Source organism: Hemitrygon akajei, chromosome 5 (assembly GCF_048418815.1).
Source record: "Hemitrygon akajei chromosome 5, sHemAka1.3, whole genome shotgun sequence".
NCBI lineage: Eukaryota > Metazoa > Chordata > Chondrichthyes > Myliobatiformes > Dasyatidae > Hemitrygon > Hemitrygon akajei.
In genome coordinates this window covers 51,504,195-51,521,762 of record NC_133128.1, presented here as the reverse complement: position 1 = coordinate 51,521,762, position 17,568 = coordinate 51,504,195, and the positions used below count along the sequence as shown (strand labels likewise).

The 17,568-nt window shown below is 39.6% G+C and overlaps 1 protein-coding gene across 4 annotated transcripts in view; it reads left to right on the top strand.

Annotated features, from left to right (window-relative positions):
• Positions 1-17,568, top strand: part of usp9 (ubiquitin specific peptidase 9) — a 284,080-nt gene that overhangs the window by 72,988 nt on the left and 193,524 nt on the right. For all 4 annotated transcript variants that reach the window (XM_073045518.1, XM_073045519.1, XM_073045520.1 and 1 more), the window contains one exon: positions 5,020-5,273. In XM_073045518.1, coding sequence (XP_072901619.1) covers positions 5,178-5,273 — 96 coding nt within the window. In that variant the 5' untranslated portion in view covers positions 5,020-5,177. The remainder of the gene's footprint in view (positions 1-5,019; positions 5,274-17,568) is intronic.

The following is a 17,568-nucleotide window of genomic DNA, read 5'->3' as shown; positions in this document are numbered from 1 at the left end:
TGATGATCTTACTACTTGAGAATTCTTCCGCAGAGCTAATAATGACTGCTTCACTGAACTAGAAAATGGTATTAAGGGATGATTTTGTTCAGGAGTTGAGAAGATACGAAATATGACTTGGATGCTAGCTGTTTTACTGCTTTGGCATAAATAAATGTTAGGTGAACATTTATCCTTGGAAAGTAGTTGAGCATTGGTAGAGATCTATTTTTAGTTTTGGTTTATTATTGTGATATGAACTCAGGGTAAAAAAAAAACTTTTGTATGGTATCTAGATAGATCACACCATTTTCAAGTGGATTGAGATGGTAAAAACAATGCATAATGTAGTTACAGAGAAAGAGCAGTGTAGGTAAACAAAGTGCATGGGCCATGATGAGGTGGACAGGGAGATCACAAGTTCATCTTTAGCATATGAGAGGTTCATCCAAGAATTGGGTAATAGTTGGATGGAAGCTACCCTGAGTCTGGTGTTACTTATGCTTTAGCTTTTATATATTCTGCTCAATTTAAGGATGAGGGAGGGAGAGAAAGACTGGGATAGGAGGGATCCTTGATTATGTTGGCCGCTTTCCCGAAGTAGTGAGAAATGTTAACAGTCATGGAGGGGAGGCTAATTTGCATAATGGACTATGCTGCACTCCCAGTTCTCCAAGTTTTTGCGGTCTTGGGGAGAACAGTTGCCATACCAAGCTGTAACGTATCTAGATGGGATACTTTGCATGGTGCATCTATAACAATTGGTGCGAGTCCTCATGGGAATGATAAAATTCCTTAGCCTTCTGAGTTACAGATGTGCTTTCTTGACTTTATTTTGCACATCACAAATAATTCAGTAAATTTACTGAAACTATTCATTTTCAAATATAGACCACAGTACACACTAACACTAAGTACAGTAGAAGGGAATATAATGCATTATGTTTTTTAAAAAAAACTTTGTCTATGTTGAGGCCAACAAATGTACAATTACCGTAGATTCCGGATTATAAGCCGCTACTTTTTCCCCACATTTTGAACAGCTTTGAACTCTGCGGCCTTTAATCCAGAGCGGCTAATACATGGTTTTTTTTTCATGCCGCCTCGTAAACATTTTGCCTCGTAACAGTAGACCAATAAAATTGATGAGTAGTTCACAGAGGTCCAATGAAATTGTACGATAAATCAAGCGCACTTTCACAATTAAATTATTGTAAATCAGTCATTTGTACTCACCCTCATCAACATGGAAAACACTCAAAGAAAAGCATTGTGCTCCCTTTATGGCAGTTACTTAGTTTATAATATTTTCGCTTAGTAATTCATTTGTTAGTTAAAGTTAGAAGTGTTTTAACTATATTTGTTTTCTGTACTACATCCCGGGATGCTATGACGTCACACCCGGTTTCGCCGCGTCTTGTGGGATACCGGTTTGCGATATACGGGAAGGTGGGGGCATTACGCGAGCACATCAGACCCGAGCGCATCAGACTCGATTAGACCCGATCGCGTTACGCGAGCTCATCAGACCCGAGCGAAAACGCTGCTTTTAAGTTAAAGGCGATCAATAACTTTTCCTGGTAGGCTGCAGTATATATATTTTTACCAGTCGCTAGGAGATATTGGAATGTTGTTCGTGCTGTTCAGTAAAAAAGTATATGCAACGTAATTTGTGTTACCGATACGTATGTATATTTAAAAGTAGCCGTATTACAGGCACGGTTCGAAAAAAAGCATTTGCAATATATATTTGTTTGTTACCATATGGATTTAATTAAAAGTTAAAAAATCCTCACGTGTAATATCTTTCTGTGTAAATATCTCATATTACAACGTGGGACACCTGTGGCCGAAAATCCGGTGCGGCCTAAAATCCGGTGCGGCCTTTACAATTAAAAAATTGATTTTATTTCTAAAATTAGAGTGAGCGGCTTTTAATCAGGTGCGCTCTGTAGTCCGGAATCTACGGTATATCCTTTTCCCCTGAGATTATATTTGACAATGAAGAAAATTTCAATTAATTATGTAGCAAACTTAATTTGTAAAGGGAACTGCTTAAACCAGATTACTATGAATTTTATATAGTAGATTTGTATATTCTGTCACTTAATAGACTTGAAAATTTAGCCTAATAATATTTGGTGGTTTAAGCTCTGAGTTAATTTACTGAATGAAGTTCACCTTCATTGTTCTTGTTTTTCAGCAGGGTGTGTTATACGAATGACAGTTGGTTATCTCAAAGTGTTGTCACGTGGTAATTAAAGTGAGGGGTGGAATACATGTGGATTGAATGGAATCAGTTCTGTTGTCGTTGTGTCAGCAATTTTGATGGACTGTCGTATCCAATACTGTGGTGGTAATAGTTGTAGTAACTACTCACTCACTAGCTGGTTTCTAGCTGATGTTTGTGTAGCAGTCTATAAGAAATAGGATCAGCACTAGCCTGTTCAAGCCTATTTTCTGCTTTATAAGATTATGACTAGTACAACTTCTTTCCCCCAGGTCCTCTTTCCTGTCCTTTTTTTCCTGTAACATTTAATTCCTTTGCCGATTTAAAAAATCTATCCATCTCAGCTTTGAATATGTTTAAAGATTCAGTTTCCATGAACAGGGAATCTCAAAGAGGCTTGACCCTTTGAATTACAAATTTCTCATCGCTGATCTTAACTGCATGCCCTCCAGTCCAAAATACTATCCTCTTGTCTGAGTCTCTTCTATAAAGGGTAACATGATCCTATCCAACCCCCTAAGAAACTTGTTTGTTTCAAAAAGATCATATCTCATTCCTCCAAACTCTGAGTGAGTATAGATGTATCCTGTTTAATCTATCCTTGTAAGACAATTTCTTCATACTTGGGATCCTCCTAGTGAATTGCCTCTTCATGATACATCTCTTCAAATATAAGAATATAAACCTTCAAAGTATTCTTGATGTTATCTCACAAGTGCCTTGAGCAATTTTAATAAGACTTCTCTACATATGCTTCAACATCATTGAAATGCAGCATTCTAGTAGTTTTCCAATTACCTGCTGCCACTGTATGCTGGCTTTGTTTCATGTAAGGTGATCCTCCAAATCCCTTTCACTGCAGCTTTCTGTAGCTTTTATTTAAATGTTTTGATCATGCTTTCCAAAGTGAACAAGTTTATATTGCCCCATATAATACTTTCATGCCAACTTTTTGACTATTCAAATTTTTTTGGATTCTCTCTGAAAACTGTTTCCTCCTCTTAGTTTTCTCTTCCCCCCATAGCTACTTCACTTTGATACAGCTGCAGCACTTCCCTTATTTTAAATCCTTAAGCTTTGTAAACAGTTGTAGTCTCAGCATGGATCCACGCAACTCCCCACTGGTTTTCATTTGTCCACTTGAAAGTTTGTTAACTTTATTCAGCAGTTTGCAATTTCCAATCTCTGCAAATATTTTACTTTCCTGCAATATTCTGTGAAGTAACTATTTCTGTGGCACATTGCCTTCTTAAAATCCAAATATGTTTCATTTGTTTGATCCCCTCTATCTACTTGTTTCCTCTGTCTACTTGCTACCTCCTCAGCTAACACTTAATAAATTTATCAGATGTTCCTTTCATGGAACTATGTTGACTCAACTTGATCAGAGTATGTCTTTATAAATGTTCTGCCAGTATCTTAATTTACATTCATTTTCCAATACATATTGGGAAAAAGAATGTTAAACTAATTTTATTGGACTGGATGAAAGTGACTACATTTTGTCTTGCACTCTGTTTTAATAGCATCACATTGGTAGGGGTACAGTCTTTTAATATCTTACAGAATGCAAGGTGTTTTTTTTGAAGATTACAGCCAATGCAGTCACTAGTCATATTGCCACTTGCTTCCTCAGTGGTCACTTTATAAGGTACACCTGTACACCTCATTAATGCAAACATCAGAATCAGGTTTATTATTGCTGGCATGTGACGTGAAATTTGTTAACTTAGCAGCAGTTCAATGCAATACATAATCTAGCAGAGAGAGAAAAATAATAAATAAAACAATAAACAAGTAAATCAATTACATATATTGAATAGATTTAAAAGAATGTGCAAAAACAGAAATACTGTATATTTTTTAAAAAGTGAGGTAGTGTCCACAGCTTCAATGTCCATTTAGGAATCAGATGGCAGAGGGGAAGAAGACGTTCCTGAATCGCTGAGTGTGTGCCTTCAGGCTTCTGTATCTCCTACCTGATGGTAACAGTGAGAAAAGGGCATGCCCTGGGTGCTGGAGGCCCTTAATAATGAACGCTGCCTTTCTCAGACACCACTTCCTAAAGGTGACTTGGGTACTTTGTTGGCTAGTGCCCAAGAAATCAGCAAATCATGTGGCAGCAACTCAATGCATAGAAACATGCAGACATATGTTTGATCTGAACAACTAAAACTAAGAATAGAGAAGAAATAGGATGTACGTGACTTTGACCATGAATTGCTTTGTTGGTGCCAGACAGAGTAGTTTGATCATCTCAGGAACTGCTGATCTCCTGGGATTTTCATGTGCAGCAGCCTCGAAGAGTTTACAGAGGACGGTACGAAAAACAAAAAACGTCCAATAGATTGCAGTTCTCTGGTTGAAAACGCTTTATTATTGATTGTTGAAAGAATAGCCAGACAGGTTCAAGCTGATAGGAAGATGACAGTAACTCAAATAACCACATGTTACAGTAGTGGTGTGCAGAAAATCATCTCTGAACGCACAACACTTCAAACTTTGTGGATGGGCTACAGCAGCAGAAGACCACACCAGGTTCCACTTCTTAACTGATAAAGTGGCCATTGTGTGTATATGCCACATGTCCCGGGAACTTGGCCTTCATTTATCTGAGAGAAATTCTCTCAAGTTGATATTTAATTCCTTCCTTATATACCTTAGAATTAATGCGATCTTTTAACTAATGATTGTTTATTGGCTGATTATGTTCCATTTTTGATGTTTGGTATGATTTGTTTCAAATCTTGTAATTTGTTTTCCTACAGGGGCTTTCTACAATGTATGAATTATTTTCTTTTCTTTTTCAGGCTGTGCAATGGTCTCTGCAACACAACCTGAGCTCGAGGTGGTGCTTTTATGTACAGATATAAATTGTTTTCCTATTTTCATTGAGGAGGCAATTTATTTTTCTCTTTCAACAACCACATAGCTAGACAAAATTGCAAAAATCTGTCCTGTGTCGACTATGACAGCCACGACCCGTGGCTCACCTGTAGGAGGGAATGACAACCAAGGCCAAGCTCCAGATGGCCAATCCCAGCCTCCTCTCCCACAGAATCAGGTAAGCATTTAAAATATAATTTCAGAATACGTTTTTCTTTTGTTTGACTGTGGAGCCAGTATTGTATTGTGTGCTAGTGCAAAACTGAAAATCTTGTGAATTTTGCCATCTGTACTGCCTTTGTATTCATTTTATTTAGAGATACAATACGGAATGGGCCCTTCTAGCCCAATGAACACACTTACCAGCAACCCACCTATTTAACACTAGCCTAATCACAGGACGAATTAACCTAATAACTAGTACATCTTTGGACTGTGGAATAAAGCCAGAGCACCCAGAGGAAATTCGCAGAGCTCATGGGGAAAATGTACAAACTCCTTACAGACGGCACCGGAATTGAACTCTGAATTCCAGAATGCTCCAAGCTGTAATAGTGTTATGTTAACTGCCACACTACTGTGGTGCCCCAGAATGATTTTCACAATGTGGGACTCAAACATGTGACCCCGCAATCAAATCACATGCTTGACTAGCCAGGTAGTTCCGTGGGCAAAAATGCCTTTTGAATGAGATGGGTCAGAGGAGAATGGACAGTGTGCAGTTGGCTGGAGATTACCCTCTCTCTGTGCTTTTTTTTTTTGCTTTTCTAACTTTGGTAGTGTTATATTTACCTTTAAAGTATTCTTTAATTTGCCTGTATTGAAATACATTTAAACTCATTGTAAATTAGGTAATATGCTCTGTTATACAAATGAGAGAATTTCTGTTGTGTCAGAGAATGTGATGTTTAGCTTATATTGAACAGATATGTTAAACAACCAAATGTAAAGAAATTAACAAAATGCAATCTAATGCGGATGCTAAAAATCAGAAATTCTGATTTCAGTGGTTTGAATGTATTTCTTGTTTTAGGTTTGAATGTTCTTCTATGCTTATACTTTAAGTTTTAAGTAACTTTGCAATATATTTAAATGTGAGTCCTTTGGAATGTTGAGCCTAAGGTTCAGAGTCAGTCTTGACAGTTGGTAAGGTGGTAGTGTGGGATTTCATTGGCTGTCAAAATCATCTTGGCAGAGCAGCTGACCATATAATATCAAAGAACTCTTGTGTTACACTACGCTATGTCCAGAACTAACTGCAAGAAATATTATCTAAGGGCAGGAACAATGTTCAAAGGTGATTAGATCTTCGATCTGGGTTGTGAACATTATTTTTCTGTTGCTAGTTTTGCTAAACTTACTTTTCATTGCTCTTGAAGACAGAATAATAATATAATGGTAAGACTCTTGGCAGTGTGGAGGATCTGAGAGATCGTGGGGTCCGTGTCCATAGGACACTCATAGTTGCTGCGCAGGTTGACAGTGTTGTTAAGAAGGTGTATGGTGTGTTGGCATTCATCAGCCGTGGGATTAAGTTCAAGAGCCGTGAGGTAATGTTACAGCTATGCAAGACCTTGGTCAGACCCCACTTGGAGTACTGTGTGCATTTCTGGTCACCTCATTACAGTAAGGATGTGAATACTATAGAGAGAATATAGACGAAATTTACAAGGATGTTGCCTGGATTGGAGGGCCTACCTTCTGAGAAAAGGTTGAGTGAACTTGGCCTGTTCTCCTTGGAGCGATGGACGATGAGAGGTGTCTTGACAGAGGTCTATAAGATGAGGAGGGACCTTGATTGTGTGGATAGCCAGAGGCTTTTTCCCAGGGCTGAAATGGCTAACCTGAGGGGACATAGTTTTAAGGTGCTTGGAAAAAGGTACTGAGAGGATGTCATGGGTATGTTTTTCTCACAGAGTGCTGGCTGTGTGGTATGGACTGCGGGAGGTGGTGGTGGAAGCAGATACAATAGGGTCTTTTAAGAGCCCCTTACATGGTACATGGAGCTTTAGAGGGCTATGTACTAGGGAATTTCTAGGTAGCTGCTAGAGTAGGTTACAGGTCGGCACAGCATTGTGGGCCGAAGGGCCTGTAATGTACTGTAGATTTCTATGTTCTGTAATAAGCCATGATTAAACAGGTACAAATTTGTTGAAAGGTTTGCTAGCTTTTTCTGGAGTATTGCTAAGACAAAAAGACATACAGGTGCTTTAGTTTGTGAAACCAAATGGATTTATGGTAATTATTTATCAGGTTTTGATCAAATAAGCAGTTAATTTACATGTTAATTACTATCATAAGTGATGTATTTGATGATTGAGACTGACTGTCTAGAAACTTCAACTTGTCAGCTATCATTGAACATTGCAATACAGGTTTCCCTTGCTATCCGAAGGTAGAGTGTTCCTATGAAACAGTTTGTAGGCCAAAATGGCGCGAAACGAAAAAGAAATTACTATTTATTTATTTGGGAAAAATTTTTGAGTGTTCCCAGACCCAAAAAATATCCTACCGAGTAACACATAAAACCTAAAATAACATGAACATATAGTAAAAACAGGAATGATATGATAAATACACAGCCTATATAAAGTAGAAATATTGTATGTACGGTGTAGTTTCACTTATCAAAATTGGGAAGACAGCAAGCCAAAATCGATTTGGAGAAAAAAAAATCGGCACATGCACACACAACTGCCTACACAAGGCTTCACGGTCATGGTAGTCTTTCTCGGGGGTAAACACACGTATAAATTGGGAATCTTTTTTTCGTAAAAGCAGAAATCCTCTTTGGTTAGTGAAAACAGGTATTAATTTAGGTTTTTCATAACTGCAAGCTGTCGAAAAGCGAGTGTCCAAAAAACTGTATTGTAAATGCCTGTGTTCGGTTTCAGTGCTCCCAATAACCATGAGTAATGTTGAGGCTGAAATAGTCCTTTTGTGAAGTTTATTGTGCCAAAATTGTTAAGAACCTAAGCAAATAAAGACTTTCTTTGCATATTTGTATTTGAAGAAAATTAAAAGGATGTCAGCCCATTAAGTTGACTTAATGCTAGTTGCCATTTGTGTTGCATGACCCTATAGATTACTGGTAATGCAGTTAGCTTATAAATGCAAGGAGAGTTTGTGTCCATGGCCTTTAAAGTAGATCCACTGCCTCTTTCCAAACCTTCCATCCCATCGGCATTAACAGTCCCTTTCTGTGTACCATCTTTATGCTCTCAAGCAAATCTTCCTTTAGACTTTGTTGTTCCATTGGAAGTAATCCTAGACATCTTGGTCTCTCTCATAACTGTAGTTCTGCTTAGATGCACATCTGCCCTCTTAACTGTCTTTAGAATGAGTCTTTCATGTGATGTCTGGAACCTTTTTATAAGTGCTACAACTGTGTCCTATTTAGCGGTTGTAGCATGACATTCCTGCTCTTTAACACTAAAGACTTGAATGATACAAAATAAAACAGCAGGTCAGGCAGTAGCAATGGACAGGAACAGAAGACATTTCAAGTTAGTTTTTCATCAGACCATGGAAAAATAGAAAATTTAGTGTGTTTTAAGTTGCAGGGAAGAGCAAAATTGTGCAGACATCTAGTTGTCATAACTTTATTTGGGAACAAACTTGGTCTGAACATTCTTGATCTATTCCTTGAATGTTTCATGTCTACTTGCTTAAATCAGTCTGGTAAAATTGGTCTTGCTGCAGTTTACAACCTTGACTTCTTGTCTGTCCTCAGTAATAGTTTTGACTTGTTTTGTTTCTAAATCCAACAGCATTGGTGAGGCTCGTTGGGGGCATGCTGGAATATTTTAGCCTTCTGAAGATGTAGAGGTGCTGGTGTACCTTCTTGACCATGATGTCTACGTGGCTAAGCTAGGTAGAATTACTGGTGTTATTTGCACCTAAGAACTTGAAGTTCTTAACGAATCTCCATCTAAGCACTGTTGCTAATGAGAGAGGCAGTAACCAGATCTTTTTGTTTTGCTAAATTGAGGGAAAAGTTGTTGTGTTGAAACTATGCCATTAGGCTATCTTCTCCTTCTGTACTCTGCCTTGCTGATGTTTGTGATTTGGTGGTGTCATCTGTAGATTTGTAGGTTAAGTTAGAAAACAATCTGGCCACATAGTTTGAGTCAGTAAGGGGTCAGAGTGTAGCATATGTGGCAATGATGTTGATACCTATATCCTTATGGTAGTCCTTTGGTCAGGGAGTCAAGAATTGTTGCAGAGGGAAGTGCCACGTATTAGGTTTAGGAGTCTGGAGGTAGCCAAGTTCACTCATTGAGATTACTGGTGATAAATGAGGAATTGATACAGTGTAAAACTTGCTTACTGGAGCATCAGATACACGTTACAGACAAAATGCAAGATATAAATTGTACAAGCCAAAGTTGGTTCAGACTGACATCATCTGGTCACCAGGCTCTTGTCAAGATGAATTAAACTTTGTGCAGTGGCTCTACTGAGGATAAATACAGTTACAGGTTTCCCCCGCTATCCGAAGGTAGAGTGTTCCTATGAAACCGTTTGTAAGCTGAAATGTCGTAAAGTGAAGAAACAATTACCATTAATTTATATGGGAAACATTTTTGAGCATTCCCGGACCCAAAAAATAACCAACCAAATCATACCAAATAGCACATAAAACCTAAAATAACTCGAACATATAGTAAAAGCAGGAATGATATGATAAAGACACAGCTATATAAAGTAGAAATATTGAATGTGCAGTGTAGTTTCACTTAACAAAATCGGGAAAACAGCGAGCCAAAATTGATTTGAAGAAAAAAAGTTGGCACATACATGCCTATGCATGTACATGCAGGTGCACACAACTGCCTGCACAAGGTTTCACGGTCATGGTAGTCTTTGTCGGGGTAAACACACGTATAAAGCGGGCATCTTTTTTTCATAAAAGGGAAAATCCTCTTTGGTTAGCGAAAACAGGTACTAATGTATGTCTTTCGTAACAGCGAACTGTTGTAAAGCGAATGTTCGTAAAACGGGGGCCACCTGTATCCACAGACTGTTTCTGTTCCCCTAACTAATGGATCCCATAAAACCTGGTTATGGTCCTATGAAGGTGCAAACTATTGACATGTACAGGCCCCACATTCCCTTGAAATAGCTCCCACTGCTCCATAAGTCACAAATCTAGTCAGCACAACAATGTGGGCTGAAGGGACTGTAATGTGCTGTAAATTTCTATATTCTATGTTTGTAGAGAGATTGCAAACTTACAAGAAACAAGGTTGTTATAGTAGGTGATTTTCTTAATCAGTTCATGGCAGTCCCAACGAGAGTGTGTGATACTTGCTGTGCTATTGGGTATGAGACAGGGCAGGTGACAGGTCTGGTCCATGGGTTGGGATTCTAAATTGGAGAAAGGTTGATTTTGATGGTATCAGAAAGGATCTGGCAAGTGTGGATTGGCACAGGCAGTTTTCTGGCAAAGGTGTACTTGGTAAGTGTGAGGCCTTCAAAAGTGAAATTTTGAGAGTACAAAGCTTATACATGGCTGTCAGAATAAAAGGTAATGATAACAGGTTTAGGAATCCTTTGTTTTCTAGAGATATTGAGGTCCTATTTAAGAAAACAAAAGGAGGTATGTAACAGGTATGGATTGGATGGCATCAGTTAGTCTCGCGAGACCATGGATCTGCGCCTGGAAAGTCTTCTCTGCAGGGTGCGGGTTTGGGCAAGGTTGTATGGAAGACCGGCAGTTTCCCAAGCAGCAAACCTCCCCTCTCCACGCCACCGATGTTGTCCAAGGGCAAGGGCCGATACAGCTTGGCACCAGTGACATCACAGGAGTTGCCAGAGCATAGTTGAAAGCAACGTCGGACTGCCTTAGGGACTCCAGCTCCAGATTTGTCCTCAGGGTTTACTCCCGAAGCCTTTCCCATAAGTGGATATGGCCGCAAGGCAGCGGAGGTTTGAAATCAGAGTTTTCCCTCTCTTAGATGGACTGCCTTCCCAGGCTGACGAGCTCCATCTACCCGAAGCACTGGTTTTAAGGCACTAGGACCTGCCTTCGCCCTTTCTCCTGTCAATAGAAACAGTTCCACCGGGCTTAGAGGCTAAGCCACACGAGAAGGCCAGGAGTTGGACTTGGTTGTCAGAGGCTATTTGAGGCGTATGCCGTGAGGAGCAGTTTTAGGTAGTGGGAGCTTGTCCCCACTAACACTCCTCGAATTGACAACCTTGGAACCACGTAACAGGTATATGCAGGTAAGAACAAATGAGGGACTGGTAAGAAAAGCAACAGAGCTCTTAAGAAAATATCCGGAGGGCTGAAGGAAGGCATGAGGTTGCCTTAGCAGACAAGGTGAAGGAGAATCCTAAGTGATCCTATTGATATGTTCAGAGCAAAACGATAGCAAGGGTCAACATTGGTACTCTGGAAGATCAGAGTGGTAACCTATGCATGGAGCCAAAAGAGGTGGAGATCTTAAATGGATTTTTTTTGCATCTATATTTATTTAGGAGATAGACACTGATTCTATAGAAGTGAGGCAATGCAGCAGTGAGGTCATGGACCCTTTACAGAGGAGGAGGTGTTTCAGACAAATTAGGATGGATAAATCCCCAGGGCCTGGCAAGGTGTTCCCTTGGACCTTCTAGAAGGCAAGTGCAGAAATTGTTGTGGCCCTAGCAGAGATATTTAAATCATCCTTGGTGACCGCTGAAGTACCGAAGGATTGGGGGATAGCTAAAGTAGTTCTGCTGTTTAAGAAAGACTCTTTTTAAAAAAAATAACAGGAAATTATAGGCCAATGAGCTTGATATCAGTAGTGTGAAAGTTTTTGAAAGGTATTCAATGGGACCAGATATTTGAATTTTTTTATAGACATGGACTGATTAGGGGTAGTCAGCGTGGCCTTGAATGTGGTAGGTTGTGTCTAACCCATCAAAGTTTTTCAAAGAAGTTACCAGGAAAGTGGATGAAGGCAGGGCAGTGGATGCTGTCTATGTGGACTTCAGCAGGACATTTGACAAGGTTCCACATGGGGTGTTGATCAAGAAAGTTCCATTGCTTGGCATTCAAAATGAGGTAGTGAATTAGATTAGACTTTGGATTTATGGGAGAATCCAGTGGTGGTAGTTGGTTGCCTATCTGACTGGAGGTTTGTGGCTGGTGGAGAACCACAGGGATCAGTGCTGGGTCCATTGTTCTTTGTCATCTATTATCCAAAATCTGGATGATAATGTGGTTGGTTAACTGGATCAGCAAATTTGCAATGACATCAAGATTGAGGGTGTAGTGGACAGGGTGTAGGAAGACTATTCGAGATTGCGGGATCTGGACAAAGCTGAAAAACTGTGCTGAAAAATGGCAGGTGGAATTTTATGCAGACATGTTCAAGGTGTTGCACTTCAGTAGGACCAATCCATAGGAAAGTTGTTTGAAATGGACTAGATGAGACAAAAGTCCTGTTTCTGTGCTATACTTTTCTATGACTTTATAATGGGGGGGGGGGGGGGGAATCTCATTGAAACCTTTCGAATTTTAGGCCGAGATAGAGTGGATGTGGAGAGGATGTTTCCAATGGTGGGGAGTCTAGGACCAGAGAGCACTGCCTCAGAGAAGAGGCACGTACATTTAGAACAGAGATGAAGAATTTCTTCAGCCAGAGGGTGGCGAATCTGTAGAATTCACTGCCACGGGCAGCCGTGGAGGCCAAGTCAATGGGTGTGTTTAAGGTGGAGATTGATTGGTTCTTGATCAGTCAGGGTATGAAACATTATGGGGAGAGGGCTGGAGAATGAGCTTAAGAGGAACATAGATCAGCTATGATGAAATGGCGGAGCAGACACGAAAGGCTAAATGGCCTAATACTGCTCCTATGTCTTATGGTCTTGTCTTTGTCTTAATTGCATGACAAGATTGAAAGATGACTAACTGTTATATCAGTATCATACAAGTGGTGGCTTTACTGATTTGTTTAATTAAAGTTTATTTTTGCTTTTAATGTCAAGCGTTACTTCTGCTGGTTGACTTCCTTACAAATTCCTAATCTCTGAAGCAGTACTCTGTAAACATATTTGTGTCGTCTGTCTTTTATGCCTTCAAGTTTATCGAAAAATGGTAATTATATTCTTTTCAAACTGATCAACACGCACAAAATGCTGGAGGAATTAAGCGAGTCGGGCAGCATCTATAGAGAGAAAGGAACAGTCGCCTTTTTGGGCCATTTATCAGGACCTGCTAAATACCATTGGCTAACAATTCCTTTATGTTGAATAATGCTGTTAAAGTAGTTAAAATTCTAAATGCAAGAACGAAAAACAGAAAATACTTTTCTATCCACTGTATTTGAAGCTCTCATTTACACTTTTGTCACCTAACTTAAACCAGTATTATCTCTGTCCGTCTTCTATTTTTTGCCTACTCCACTTTATGATCTGAAAAGCTCTTTTGTTTGTCCCATCCCTTCAAGTTTTAAATTCCTGTTCCTTGTATTCAAAATAACTGAAGCCACCTTTAACTGACATGTCAAGTGTTTGTTTCAGAAAATTTTCTGTCTTCATTTGGCAGTTCCTTGTCTTCGTGGTCTAAATTACCCAAATATTTTAAATATTTGACATTTTCTAACACTTATTTCAGAGGCCCTTAAGCCTTTATGAAATATAACTTTGGTATTTGAATTCTATTGATTGGAATAAATTCTGTACCTTCTGGCAAAACATATATTTGTGTTGTCTGTTGTGCTTGTTTATAGGATTTTGCCAGAGGTTTTTGCAAGTAAAATATAGATACAATTTTATACTTAATTTATCTGGCAACTGTGGCATTTGGGTGCCAGGTTAACAGATTTACAGAATTATCAGATGCTCTTCTACTAATACTCTATAAAACAAATTGTTTTTGAAAGTATTGCTTCCTCAAATTTCTGTTCATGGTAGATCATTTGAAACTGAACTCGTATAATTTCAGCCTACTTGTATCATATAGAAATTTGGAGAAACAAATGTAATAAACAAAAATTTGTTGAATATAATATAATCGCATAATGGCACTGATGCAGTGATTCAACTAAGCTTAAAAAAATGTTTTGGTGATTTTTGTTTATACTTGGTGTCTGAGGCTTCTTGCTTGTGTCCAACAATAATCAGCCAGCACTGATGGATTCCAGCTGCCCTGATACTGTTTCTCCATGACCACAATATTCCTAGTGATACCTTTCATCATGCTCGTCAGTGACAGTGCCAAGATATGCAGGGAAGAAGTCTAAATGGGAATGCAGAAAATGAATCTTCTGTGACGAGTTGACTTCATGGTTTTATATGCTTGGAATTTGTTGCCGACCAGTTGACTGTAGTTTGGTGCTCTGTAGTTGACAAGAAAATTTTCAACAACACCCTTGAGTGCCTTCCATGAGATTTTCTCCGGCCCCACTAGAAGTTCTTTGAATTGTCTGTCATTGATGACCTGTTTGATTTGTGGACCAACAAAAATGCCTTCTTTAATCTTGGCATTAGTTACGCTGGGAAACACCTGTCTCAACTATTGAAATCCTTCATGGAAATTTATAGTCTTTCTAAAACTTGTCTTGCGATGCAGCATTCGCCCTGTTGGAGCATACCCAGGCATGCCTGGACAAGATAGAAAACTTTTCAACTTGCATAGTGGACACCATTTTAATTGACTTGAATGAGAAATTGAAATAACAAATACAGGTGATTTACAAAAAAAGTGCATTATAGGGAAATTTCATGGTGATTTTCATGATTAGCAGCCCAAAATCTATAAGATACACCCAAATGTGTTTGATAGTTTCATTTAATATCAGTGTATACAATATACAACCTGAAATTCTTGCTATTTGCAGGCATCTATGAAAACAAAAGGGTACCCAAAGAACGAGGGACAGTAAAAATGTGGGAACCCCAAAGCCCCCTCCTTCACATAAACAGCAGTAAGCATCACACCCTCCTCCACTTGGTACAGCAGAAAAACCTTCAGCACACACCATCCATCAAGCAAGTGTTACGAACCCCATAACTGGGTCACTTACCATCAAAGATAGAGAGGTCCGTTGAAGTCTGATGGTACTATTTTTAACCGTATTTATTAGTAAAAATACACAAAAATAATATCAATGCAAACATACAGATAATATACATCGTCAATACTAAATCTAAAAGTGCGGGTATAATAATAATCAATAAGAAATAAGCTCTATCGTTGTCTAGGGGGTAATGTATTGTCTGATGGAAATATAAAAGTCACTCAGTTCATTCAGGCTGCAGCCTTTGGTTGGAGTCAAGAGAGATTTTTTAGAAAACTTGCCGGCTTTCCTTTTTATGATTTCGATCTTTTGGAATTTCGTTGGTGTGGCCTCTTCTTTAGCTAAGCCGTTCTTCCGTGGCGAGGCCCCAATCCCAGGCAAAGGGAAAGGATGCACGCGAGCCCCCCACCGTCTGTCGCTATTAAATGCTGTCACGGGATTTCTAGCGTCTCTCCTGGTGCGTCTGAAGGGGTTGTTCCCCAGACCCTCTTTTATCCTTACTCACGGGGTCTCAGATGTCAATCAGGTTGGGATGATGCAATCCCTCAACCAGCCCACTCTGGTCATCTCCTGAGGGCTTCAATGAATAGTACAGTACTCAATACACAATTCCGTCTCCAAGAGACAATAGCCGTTATCAATGGTTCCGCCTTGCTGAGGCCAGGACACATTCCAAACCCTTGTGGATTCTGCGTGTCTCTCTCGCATTTCCTGGGTCCCAGACCCGAATTAATAGCGATCTTGCGATTCTCAAGAAGGAGGGGGCTACTTTGTACCCTTCGACCCCTCAGAGTTGTGGCACGTTCGTAACACAAGCAAATAACAAAGCCCCCAGGAGAGACCATGAACTGAAGTACAACAAAAACTAATCATTCACGCAGCAATTCAACAGGCCATAAATTGTCTCTCACCCTGATAAAGCCACACAGAGGTGTCACACAGTGAGAGAGGAGACTAGCAAAACAAAAAAAACTAGCTAATTGCTGTTTTTGCCCCCTCCAAGTTCATTGATTCAACAATCGGTAGCAAACTCCCACGCCATTGAGTAAAAAGTGATCCAAGGAAAGAGACTTCTGACAGCCGGTCCACTGTTTACGATAGTCTGTGTTATCAATTGATGCTTCAGTTGGCGATACAGGCATAGAATTAGCTCGTCCAGAGGGCCGCAAACCCTCAGTACCGTGAGGGCACGCTGATCTTCTGGGCTGTGCCCTTGGGATATTGAAGAATCATTGGCCAGTGACCCCTGGGGATGGGAACCATTGCTGTTAGAACCACAGTTTGAGTGCAGTTACAGATCAAGGGCACTGGTAGAATCTCGCCCACCTTGAAACGGAAAAATAGAGACATTAAAGGCAGAAATTAAGCTGTTTCTGCAGATGAGCTTGAAGAAGCTTCTGTCTAGTGCCATTGTAGCCCCCCCCCCAGCAATATCTTTCTTGTCCAGTGTAATTTCATTATTTTTTTTTAAAATGAGTATGCAGAAAATTATGTAAATTTCAGGTCTCAGTTTAGGAAAGATTAAGGTGATATTTAAATTTTACATCAAGTGAGGAAATGAAAAGATTGGTAGAGAATCCACAGTGGAGCAAACTTATGGGCTGAATAACCTAATTCAGCTCTTGTGTCTCATGGTGTAATCTATGGGGAGATAAAATAGACTAACTTTAAACTGATGGTCAGCACAGACCTGGTGGACGTTTAGGCCACATTACTGTGCTGTATTTTACTGCCATGTTTGGGTTGTTAGGTTAAGAGGCAACTGTAGATTGCCTCAAGCGTAAGTGGATGGCAGGAGAAATACATAGCGGTGGTGGGGATGAATGGAGATCAGAGTAAAAATGAGATTATCTTAAACCCATTCAGTATGTGTTTGTCCCAGCTCTTTGAAAGACCAATCCAATTGATCTTCCATTCAATTAACTTTGTCTGTAGGTGATGTGCTCAGATATTAATATAAGAAAAGAGTGAAGCACCGGAGGGCAGAGATGGGCTGGTGCTCCTCCCCATTCCCTTTCTGTCACCTCTTATCAGATTCCCCCTTCTCCAGCCCTTTATCTCTTTAACCAATTGACTTCCGAACTCTTTACTTCAGCCCTCCTCCCTTCCAGTTTCACCTTTCACTTACTACCTTGTATTTCTTCTCTTCTCCCCCCACCAACATTTTTACTCTGACTTCTCATCTTTTTACCAATCCTGATGAAGGGTCTCGGCCTGAAACTTTGACTGTTTACTCTTTTCTATAGATGCTACCTCGCCTGCTGAATTCTTCCAGCATTTTGAGTGTGTTGCTTGGATTTCTAACATCTGCAGGTTTTCTCTTGTTTGTTCTATCAATTAAAATCACTTCTCTGGAGTTAACATTGGTATTGAAAACTTAACTTTTTTCCAACCAAATATTTTATTGATTTAGTAATTCATTAACTTAGTTTTCACAGCTTCCATTGGATTTCTAATTACATT